The sequence below is a fragment of the Dreissena polymorpha genome, chromosome 1, assembly GCF_020536995.1.
Source record: "Dreissena polymorpha isolate Duluth1 chromosome 1, UMN_Dpol_1.0, whole genome shotgun sequence".
NCBI lineage: Eukaryota > Metazoa > Mollusca > Bivalvia > Myida > Dreissenidae > Dreissena > Dreissena polymorpha.
Genome location: NC_068355.1, coordinates 137,914,348 through 137,926,833, shown reverse-complemented (window position 1 = coordinate 137,926,833; position 12,486 = coordinate 137,914,348). Strand labels below are relative to the sequence as shown.

The 12,486-nt window shown below is 34.3% G+C and overlaps 1 protein-coding gene across 1 annotated transcript in view; it reads left to right on the top strand.

The window, feature by feature from the left end:
- Window positions 1–2,771: 2,771 nt before the first annotated feature.
- LOC127854286 (vesicular glutamate transporter 1-like) overlaps window positions 2,772–12,486 on the top strand; it is a 30,623-nt gene continuing 20,908 nt past the window's right edge. The window contains exons 1-2 of the mRNA XM_052389395.1: window positions 2,772–3,524; window positions 10,175–10,322. Coding sequence (XP_052245355.1) covers window positions 3,442–3,524; window positions 10,175–10,322 — 231 coding nt within the window. The 5' untranslated portion in view covers window positions 2,772–3,441. The remainder of the gene's footprint in view (window positions 3,525–10,174; window positions 10,323–12,486) is intronic.

Here is a 12,486-nt window from a genome sequence, read left to right as displayed (position 1 = left end):
TACTACTACTACTACTACTACTACTACTACTACTACTACTACTACTGCTTCTACTACTACGTTTCCTATATCGTTACTCCGCCTCATCACCATGGCTTGCTATTAACGATGTATATGCGTATGGGGCGCAAGAATATCGATGTCTATATGTAGCGGTAAAATTAGAAATATTAATAATTGAGATCAGTCGCTCGTAGTTCTACACTCCCCTACAGGGTGTCAAGAGACCATCTGGAATCACTCGAACATTTGACAGTCTCAAAGGGACCAATTCGGAAGACATATTGGTCCTTATCAAACCCATATGTTGCGAGGAGTTTAGTTTGTTCCGTCCTTTGCCAATTATAGATGCTCTAGAATAGCCAATCAAGAACACTACATAGAAAGTGTTACCTAAGCAATGAGGCTTGTGTTGGTCTCTCAAAAATGTAGAGGATGACTGAAGAAATAGTGATTGTTTGAACGCTTTACATTGTACTTGGTTCTTGTGAATACCTCCAATTATTAAGAGGTATCGACTACCGCCTATCGGAACTATCTTCCAAGCGTGAGTAGTAAGGGATTCTTTTTTTGGATTGATTACAACTTACAGTGTTTAGTAATTGGTAATTACACACTTATCCTCATTAATAGCAATATGGTATGTAAAGACATATAGTTTATAATAAAACTGACATATATATATAGCTATTCTAGACAATAACCGTACAAAGTGATATCTTTATTGAACATAATGTTTGCATTAAGTGTAGGGTAGATTGTCACGAATGAAATGGTTGTCGTTTTAGTATCGTTGTAATTAGTTCCTTTAATTCGTCTCAAAGATCATGCCACAATGGTTATATTTATAGCCTGTTAAATGTGCGTCGAATCCCGTCATTTGAGTCGTGTTCTGAGAAAACTGGTCATAATGCATGTGCGTAAAGTGTCATCCCAGAGTAGCCTGTGCAGCCCTCACTGGCTTATCAGGGACGAAACTTTCCGCCTAAACTTGATTTTCGGTAAGGAGGAACTTCCTTGAAACTAAAACCATAAAAGCGCAAAGTGTCGTCCCTGATTAGCCTATGCGGAAAGTTATGTGTGTGGAGCAGAACAGATGCCATTAAGTGTTGGTAAACTACAAAAAAGCTACATTGCTTTGTAGAAATGATTTTTCTTGTCATCCAAATACAAAGTTAGCCTCTCTTGAGCATAGCTGATATCTTTGTTGCTGGAAAACTATTTAGGGGATCCGAAAATGGTTGTACGGGGATATAACAAAAAAACAACGCAGTCTGTCGAAAATAATTGTTATTGTCGTGGCTTCAACATTTTGTTATTATATATATATTAAAGTTATGGCTTTAACAGACATTAATAACGATGACAAAAGTTACAAAACAATCATTTAGTATCAAATATCTATAAATAAGTATCGATTTTATACGGATTAGAGTGCCAGGTTAATAATAATGCATTATACAGAAAACAAATATCCATTTATAATAAAGATTCCATTTTCATTTTGCGGGGACCGGCTTCTCAAATTTTGCTGTCAAAACTTTTGTTGATTTCAACAATTCTACGGTTAAAAATTGTAAATAAACATCACGCGCTATCTTGGAAAATTATCTTCGAGAAATTAATTACATGGTGACCTGTCCGTTGCATATTGAATACAACATTATTTTAACGCTTAAATACGAAGACTCACTGGGTTCCTGGAAAACATAAATAACCGTTTTTGCGTCAAATAAAGTTGGTTGCAACAGTACAATTCTTTACTCGGCAAAAAAGATTTTGTGCGAACGCACCCAACGCACCCCCTGGCTACGGGTATGCATTGTATCTTTGTGTCGTATGAACACATCGGCACAGAATAATGGAATTTCCCGTTTTGTAATTGAATAAGTTTTTAAGGGGCCTTTTCACGTCTTGGTATATTGACAAAATTAAAAAAGTTGTTTCAGATTCGCAAATTTTCGATTTAGTTATGATATTTGTGAGGAAATAGCAATACTGAAAAGTTGCCATGCTCTAACATATCCATTATATTCATCTTTTGACAATTTGAAAACCTGAAAATTATAGAGCGTTGCAACGCGAAACGATTGAATAATTTAGCAAATTCTGTTGTTGTCGTTATATTTTGTGAAACTACGAGAATTGCTTATATAAAGTAAAAAATACATTTCGTCACTGCATAAGTACGGATGGCCGAGTGGTCTAAGCGGAAGACTGTTTACTCCAGGACTCCATGAGTCAGTGGTTCGAGCACAGTTGAGAGTTACTTTTTTTTAATTGTATTCTAGTTTTTTTTACTGGAGATTTTTAGGTCCAATGTTTAAATTTATCAATTTAAAGCATTTAATAACAAACTTCAATACATGCCAAAAACTGTGAAAATGCCCCTTTAATGCACCATCGAAAATGACTTGTTTCACTGTATTAATCTGTAATTTTGTTATTGATACCATATTTGGTTATTCTAGTATTTCATTCATTACATGCTTATCTGTTTTGAATTATTTTAGTATGATCCTAAATACTTGCTTCAATCATTTCGTTTCAAAAATGTACTAACATATGCATGTAATTTACGCATGTTCAATAAGTCTACGTTTCAAAACCGAGCTCTTTTTATGTTTCATATTTAATTCAGCACCCGGACATCGATGATCGATTGTCGATGAGTACACGATAAGACAACGCTGCTTACTCATAGCATGAAATACACTTGGATTTGTCTATTACTTTCAGAGTTTGGCGTATAACGTCAACGTAGGAAGCTTTATGGTGCGACTTCATACGGTGATAAATACCGGTTAGAAAAGCACTCCAATATGTGAAGGAATCGAAGTGTCTTAAGGTAAAAACAAATTGAACGGTTAAATATCCGTTTAATAGACAAAATACATTTTGAGATAAACAGAACATTTAGTGCAATCAAATCCTACATGGCATATTAAATAGTGACATAAATTATGTCCACAGTGAATTAAAAAACAGAGCGAAGGAAAACGGCTATTCAGCAAATGTAACAACTCAGGCAAGGCGTTGACATTGACGATCGACTGCATGCGTCAGGAAATCCCAAGAGGACGAGAAAATTCACACCAAGCACGGCAAACCGTATGTGTTGCTTTTAGAAGATGATGCGTTGTCTGTTTTAGATACCAGAAATAACGGGTTACTCTTCGAGTCTATGCATTTATTTGACGTTAGTTAACAAGTGGTTACGTGAATAGATAACGCTTTGTCACTTCAGTGAAATACGTTTGTCTAGTAGTATTTATAGAATTCAGCATATGACCATAAACTGGACTTATTGAGTAAATTTGCAGTAAACTACAGCGAACTACTTACTTTTGTAAGGTGACGTTACAAAAGTGAAGACAGGATTTACACTTCAGTTCAATCGTGGGAAGTTTTCGGTTGTCGAAGTAAGACAAAAAATTCAAAATGAGGGACTTACAACGAAAGCTGGTCGAGTTAAAAGACGCCAAAGACGAAAAGATGCTGAAGCTGAAGGAATTGAAGATAAAGTAAGTGCCATATAACTTAATACAATCTTAAACGCCAGTATATGCATATTAATTTAATAGGATCATGATTTGTAGGCGATCGTCAATGGGAAAATGTTTATTTATACTAATACAAATCATACAAAAATTAACAATGAAATAGATAGATAGCAAGCATTTCAGGAACATATTTTTCCTTTAAACAACTTATTATTATTATAGGCAAAGTTTTCTCTATATTTTATTTATAGATTCATCTTAATCAGTACAATTTATGCTCAACAACGGACAGAATATTCCACACAATGTTCTTTTTTATTCACTTATTATTAAAATACTAAAAGTTTGCCCACATGTTAGTTTTAAGAGGCTTACTTCTGTTGCTGTTGTTGTTTGTTACTCTTGTTGTATTTGGGGTCCATCTTTGAATTCTAGAATGCAGTTAAAAATGATACAATAAATATTTGATATTCGGTAAGTAAATATATTAGATAAATTCACTTTAGATAAAAACACAAAATACTACATATATACATACTAAGATGAATATAGAAGGCAGTAGCTCTGACATAGTGCGTTTTTGTTAAATTATTTATTATGAAAACCCATCTGTATATAAATTCCACAACTTATTACTTTCATGTGACAAATCAGTAATTTACAATGTATGTAAATATATAAAAGAACCGCTTGTTATAAGAAATACGATTCTGAATAATACTGTTCCATAAGTTTCATTACCGCTTTGATAGTTGATTTGTATTTGTATTCCTAAATGTATATTTATGTTATGTAATGTTTATTTGTTATACCTAGTTACGTGACAGAAAATAATATGTAAACTTAAGTATGAAGACGATGTACTTGTGTATAAGTCTGAATAAACTGTCTGTTAAAAAACACGAGAATATGCATTTAAAATTTATTCATACGTTGCACATTTATATGTGTACTTGTACCAGCGTTACTTCATGGTATTATAATGAAGTAAATCTAATAATAAATGACAGCAATTTTGAATAATTTATAATCGTTTTAAGGGACTGTGGTTTATAGTTTTGTTGAAATGTATATGTGTTTTGTAAATGTTTGCCAAATTTATAAAATGCAATCAGTCATACTATATATTTTTTCACAAATTACCAGTTTGAAGCCCCCCCCCCCCCCTCACCCCTCTCCTCCACCCACAAAAAAGTAATAAAATAAATAATAAACTGCATGCTTTTACATGCGGCTATTTATTTGCTTTAGATGTTATCACAGTGAGTTATGTTTCTCAGTTAAGAGATAATATATATATGAGTCGCGTTCTGAGAAAACTGGACTGAATGAATGTGCGTAAAGTGTCATCCCAGATTAGCCTGTGTAGTCCGCACCGGCTAATCAGGGACGACACTTTCCTTTTTTATGGTATTTTTTGTTTTAAGGAAGTCCCTCCTTACCGAAAATCAAGTTAAGCCGGAAAGTGTCGTCCCTGATTAGCCTGTGCGGACTGCACAAGATAATCTGGGATGACTCTTTACGCACATGCATTAAGCCCAGTTTTCTCAGAACGCGGCTGATATATAAATATATATATATTACGAGTTCCTGCGTGAGTGAAAGTCTGCAAAATAACTCACTTTACTAAAAAAATAAAAGGAAACAAAGTGTTATTTTTGTTCATTCATTTTATTATAAATGTCATATAAGGTAATTTAATGATGTTTTACTCGTACTATTTTCTGAATGATGCGCAGTAATTGGGCTTATATATAAAAAGCGCCATGTTTGAAATTATGAGAGCGCCGTGGATTTCAAACAGTATTAGCAGTGGCTGCTACTGGCCCTATCTATAGTCAAAACTAGAGCCGACATACATTGAGTCGTCTTGATCCGAGCAGAAACAATGTCTAAATTAGCATGTATTCTGCAGTATATGCTTGAAAAAAGGTTTGCAAGGAACAGGCCCGGTCACATTACTTTCGCGCATCCAAAAAGTATAGTTTGAAAATTGCATCTTAATATGTTAAATTTTATATTAACATAACTGAATTGGAAATGTGGCCTTGTAACACAATAAGCAAACATTTGGATAGAAAATACACTCGATTAAAAAAACGCTTCCATCAAGAAAGGTTCCATCAGTACATCCAGACATATTCTGATCTTTGCTCGATAATCTTTGCTCAATAGACCTGAGGATACCATACGAGTGGATGCAAGAGGTAGATCATTTTAAAAGTAATTATATGAAACCTGCCCAATCAATTATTATAGGCAATCCTTTTTACCTACGCTAGTGAGAAATGATATTACGAGTTAGTTCTCTGATAATGATTACATGAGATCAATAATTCATCACTTCGCAGTCAATTAAGTGTTATATTGTTAAATCAGAAATAAAGAGTTCCGTGGGGTTTGAAAATCGGTTTGTTTGTCAATTTTGCTTACCACATCAACATATTGATATATTGTAGTTGTGGTCCATGTTTGATTGTTCGTTATTTAATCAAATTTGTGCGAATATTTGTGTATAGAACAGTATCCAACATGTTAAAAGGTAGAATTTAAGAACATATTTCGGTACATGTAAAAATAATCATTTATCCATATGAATGTTAAATCCTATGTCGTATTTGACGTATGCATTATTTGTAGACAAATTTGAATTATCAAATACCTTAATATGTAAGTGATGCGTTAGATTTTTAAAGTTCAGCACAATAGCCAAACTACGGGGTGATTTTTTGTAATACCATGCTTGTTGATCATGACATTAGGATTCATGACTAAGCTCAAAGCAAGTTTGTGTAAGCATCATACTAATTCAGTTCTCGACCAATTAAACACTATTCGATATATTTCTTTCAGAAATCATAACGCGTTAATATAATTAAGAGATGATTATTTATGTTTCCACACTTCGATTAAGAATAGTGTATGACATCGAAGGCTATGGACCGAATCGATTCGTATCAGAACGATCGATCAGAACGTAAAAAACGGAGTTTGTTTCGATTCTTATGTTTTATTTTTATTTTTTACGCATTCCTTTGTATTATAGACGACATATTCATTTACTTATTCGCAAAATTATGGATTCCCGTGCCTGAATGTTTTATCGCAATTGCTTTGCATTCGTTATTTAGACATATTTGCATTCAAAATAAGAACACTTCTATGAAAATAATACTTTTCAATCAAACGCATGATATTTACATGTTCGCACAGTGTGAAAGTAGTTCGCCGATCGCAGCGTTTTAATACCATTTAATAACGTCTAAGAAGCTTATGTCATTCTTATAGTGTCAGATATTTCTATATGTCAGATGTTCTTCGAGATCGGCGTCAAAATAAATGCATGATATTGCAGCATCCAAGGTTACTGACTTATACCGAGCGGCAATTTTTTTTTTTACTTTAAATAAGTATAATGACTTTAAAAACGATTCTCATACAAACCATCGTTTGTAATCCAAGTCTCACAACAGTTTATCAGAGACCAAACGGTACTATTTCAACCATCGGTAAGCATTTGGTTAGAACTAGCCTATTGCTTTATGACGCATAAATATGCTGAGCAATTGGTTATAAATAATGTGTGATTAGTGCCGTTAAGAAGAGGGAAGTTGCACACTCAACCAAATATTAATGTATCCCAGGACACATATTAATAGTGTACCTTACATAAATTGACCTTCTTTATCCTTATTACTGATTCATAAGCCACCATGTTCTTATATTGACCGCGCGTATGGGACTGTACGTGCCAAAATTTGACGAATACGTCATCGTGCGGGCTCCACTGTGACGTCGGGCGGTATACGCTGTTGATACTGGCGACTGTAACAAGCGGGGAAAAATAGTCAATAATATTTTAAATTGCAAATCTCACATTTTTAATGAAACAGATGTCAAATTGTGATGTCATCAATGAAAACTTAGTTTGAGAATTAAACGTCTTTTTCAAGTACTTTTCTGTAAGTATTGTTTTTTTTAAATTTAAGTTACACGAGTTGATACACAGGATGAAAGTGTTCGGTACAATGTTAGAAATAGAAAACCCCGCTTCGGGCCCAATGGTATAATACTGACCAGACGGTCATTCCTAAACCTTATATGATGCGTATTAATTATATATATGGGGCATGCTGTGCGAAAAGAAGGTTTACTGAATGTGCGTGAAGTGTCGTCCCAGATAAGCCTGTGCAGTCCGCCCAAGCTAATTAGGGACGACACTTTCCACCTTAAAAGTGAATTTTTGCTAAGAAGAGAATATATGTACACGAAAACTACAATATAAGCGGAAAGTGTCAGATTAGCATGTGCGGACTGCACGGGCTAATCTGGGACGACACTTAACGCACATGCATTAAACCTCTTTTTCGCAGAGCAAGGCTCAAGTATTCAACAATAGAGCGGCCTGGCTGATAATTATTATGCCGCTTGGCCCTCAAAGGGGTTTTCTATTTGTTTAATCTAAACTAAGTTTCGACTGACTTACTCTATCCCGGCTGTTTAGAGTTTGTGTCATAATAACTATGGTTAACCATTTTATCTTATAAGGTCTTTGTTGTTGTAGCCCGGATGTCGTGCGAGCGTATGTACCTTTACGCGCTTTATTATGTTGTTTCTATTTATAAAATACCCCTGCTCTCATTTTATCTATTGATCTATTATTATCTGCTAAAACTAAAATGCACGCGCTTCTCATGATGCTTCTTCTCTGATCTGCATGATAAAAATATAAAAATAATAAATCGAGTTATCAAAATAAACGTATGATAATTCGATGTATTATATGTAAATTGTGGAACGCGCTTTTTAAAATTATTAAATCTTAATCAGCAATAAAATGTATCTGCTTCATGAGATATCACTTTTTTTGTACAAATATAGATGCGATGAATGCATATCTGTCTGTTTACGTATCGAACCCATAACTGCATGCAATGCATCTATAATTGAGTCGCGTTTTTAGAAAACTGGTCATAATACATGTGCGTAAAGTGTCGTCCCAGATTAGCATGTGCAGTCCGCACAGGCTATCAGGGACGACACTTTCCGCTTTCAATGACATCTTTCGTTGAAATGAAGTCTCTTCTTAGCAAAAATCCAATTTAGGCGGAAAGTATCGTCCCTTATTAGCCTGTGCGGACTGCACAGGCTAATCTGGGACGACACTTTACGCACATGCATTATGCCCAGTTTTCTCAGAATACGACTCAATTGTCTTTTAGTAACGGCGTACAAATCGCATGCGAGTTATTAAATGCTGTTTATCGCTCACACTATTGAATTATTAGACTGGTGTTCCAATTCTTGTAAGTGCATGTATGTACCTGCAGCATTGCACTGGATAGATTTATCATGGTCTTAATAAACATACCCCTTCAAGCGTTTTATAAAAATAATTGTTAAATAATTTTAATAAGATGCACGTAATATATGGTATTGTTTGATCAGTTTATACGCACAACTAGTATCTGCATGCAATTTACAAAACTTTTTTCCACAATGTCTGAATTGAAATATGTCTGAAAATAATAATTTAATGTAAACGACATTACTTCACTCATCTACGCAATATTTCTTTGAAAAAAAATGACAGTGTATCAGTATACGATTAATTAAAACACTATAAACTGGACAAACTTTTGTTGTTCCCGAAAGAATACAATTCATAAAGTTTATATACCGGTAATCCCTGAAAGCTCTCTATTGCCGTAAAATATCGTGTTTAAACATTGCGCTAAATCCATAGAGGGAATAAACAAATATTAGTGCCCGACAGATAGACAGAGAACGTTGCGGATGCCTTTGGGAAAACACAAGAACCTTTTATAGGATTTGTTACAGGTCAGGATTCACTCTTGTCAATGATAAGAGTGGATTGTAGCCGAACAATCTGACTTATTGTATCGCTCCGCATTCTATTAAAATCTCTTCCATTCCAATCAATCATCGGATGAGCACTCGACATGACAAAATAGTTGTGGAAAAGCCTCTTCGGTGGAATTGATTTCGGATAATGTCTTGTAAGAAGATTTCAAAAGTAATTCGCTGCACTAGACTGATAGACCTCTTCGAATTATTAAATAGTCCCGCTTCTTGATAATATTTCAATCGTCTAGAATTTTCGTCACGTGGTTTGTTAGATACAAATACATTTTCAAATGAACCAAAACATAGATTCAAGAATTTATTACTTTTAAATAATTTGTTACATGCACAAGACAAACAATAGTGTGACTGTCATCTAATAGTAGTGAGTGAAATAGCAAGCATCATATATTATATACATAGTTATATATGAATTAGAAAAAAAACACATTTAATTATTTATGAATCACATGTTCAAATAGTTCCGGGTATCAAGTTAGCTTCAAACAAGAACATCTGTGCAGCTTTTCTGTTTTTAATGATACATAACTATGGGTATAAGAACACACTATTTGATGGAATTTGGAAACCAGATCCTTAGTTTAACCGATTAAACATTTTATTTATACATCGAACACGCATTCTTTGATTCATAAAAAGCAAACGGCAATTTGTCTGCCCATGAAAAAAAAATCATATTGTTTTCATTCACGCGCATCATGACTAGCATAACATAATCCAGTGAACGATACACACTGTATTTCATTTAATATAGAACGTATGCATGTGTACGACATTGATTTCAGTCCATTCCGAAAGGGGCCGGAGGAGAAGGGATTCGCCAAATATGACGAGCTTGACGAGGCTTATGGCGAACTGGACGAGGGCGAGATCAAAGAGGACCGTCCCAGTAGCAACTGTCCACGATGGTGTGCACGATGTCCCTTTGACAATGCAAGTACTACATATTGACCTGATGCATGTGCGTAAAGTGTCGTCCCAGATTAGCATGTGCATTCCACATAGGGTAATCAGGGACGACATTTTCCGTATGTAGTGAATGTTTTCGTTTAAAGGAAGTCTCTTTTAGTACGAGCCTATGCGAACTGCACAAGTTTATCTTCTATGACACTTTCATTAATAAATTATCAATCAGGTTGGGCGTTTATAAAATTGTACGTTAATCCGTGTTTCCTATTTATAAGTTTAAGTTATTTTAACGGTCAAGACGTTAGTAAGAAAAGATTGCATGAACAACTTGTTTTCGTGTCCTTGACGTTGTAAATGTGGATAATGTATTATTTTGCAATCGTTATATTTATCACATCGAGTTACATACTTCTGTTTAATATATCGTTATACTGAACTTAAAACATTTATGCCTAGCGTCTAGAAAAAAGCCTTGGCAAACAGCGTAGACCCAGATAAGACGCCGCATGATGCGGCATCTCATCTGGGTCTGCGCTGTTTGCTTTAAACAATTTATGTAAGACATATTCTAAATATAGAAATAAATATACTAGAAATCCCTATTTTAAAATAAATTGACCCAATTTAGAAGGATGGGAGAGTCCACTAGGCATTAATAGGTTAAACCACACAACAGCACAAATCGTAATGAGATATTTCTCTGCAGCAGTGAAACAATTCTTTATTGTCAGTCGCTTAATGCAATTAGTAATTCAAGCTAAATGTAGTTTTCGCCCTCCATTAATAACCGCGCCAGACTTTATTCGATTACTGTTTTGTTTCTGTTCTTCACATCTTATTTATTTACATTTCGCTGAAAGAGTTCTGACTTTATTCCAGCCCTTCATGATCGGTTGAGTTTTATTGTTTCCCAGCCAAAGCTTCGTTCGTGTCAGGCAGGAATTAATCGAGTTGTTTATGAACGTATTTATTTCACTTGAAATGAAACACTGTAAAGTTAAAAGCAATGTTTCCAACTCGTTTGAAGTCAGACTCTTTTATGGAAATGTCGTGTGTCATACCTTCCATTAAGCAGTTAAGTTCGCATTCTTGACGTATTTGTTGTACAAACTAAACTAACGAGTTGTTTTAAAGAAAAGTAAATTGTGATAATATACGTATAAATAGCTTATGTGTTTTTAACACGAGTGCGACATCAGGCAAATTCACTCGAAGTTATGGAAAACGTTAATAAAGTTAGAACGGTATTATACCTTCGAAATGCCTTTTTACTGTTCAAGAAGTCCATACGAATTGTTGCAATAATTGATTGAAAATCGTGTTACAAAGGAAGTCAACTGATGCAGACATCTTCATTATATTTAACACATTTATGCCTAGTGGACTCTCCCATCCTTAATTGTTTATTAAAATTAGGGATGTCTAGTATATTTATTTCTATATTTAGAATATGTCTTACAGAAATTCCTTTAAGCAAACAGCGTAGACCTAGATGAGACGCCGCATCATGCGGCGTCTCATCTGGGTCTACGCTGTTTACCAAGGCATTTTTTCTAGACGCTAGGACATAAATGGGTTAAGCAAACACATACGAAGAGTGTTATGGCGCCACACGATGGGAATCGATGTTTATTGTTTATTTAATTCTAAGTTGTTGCAAAAGTTAATACAAAGCTTATAATGAGTTCGTGTAAGTTTTGTAAAACTGTGTTCATAGTTTATTATAAAATATAATGTTCTAATACATTTTTTTCATTTACCTTTTAAACACTTGTTTATATGTAACATATATAATTTGTAGTTTTAAATGTAAAAAAATTCACATACTCACTCCAAATATCAAAATCTAACCATTCATTTTTTTTCAAATGCATGTGCACATATCATCATCATCATTGACATGTCCTGTTAAATTGATACTAGAATGCGTACACTTTTCGAAGAATTCGTGTTAATTAACATATCTTATTTCTTGTGAATAAATAATTGTATAAGTGTACACATTCATTTTACCCATTAATGAATGCCTAGCGTCTAGAAAAAAAGGCCTTGACAAACAGCGCAGACCAAGATGAGACGCCTCATGACAGCGTTGACCCAGGTGAGACGCCGCATGATGCGGTGTCTCATCTGGGTCTGCGCTGTTTGCTTAAATAATTATTTGTAAGTAATATTCTAAATATAGAAA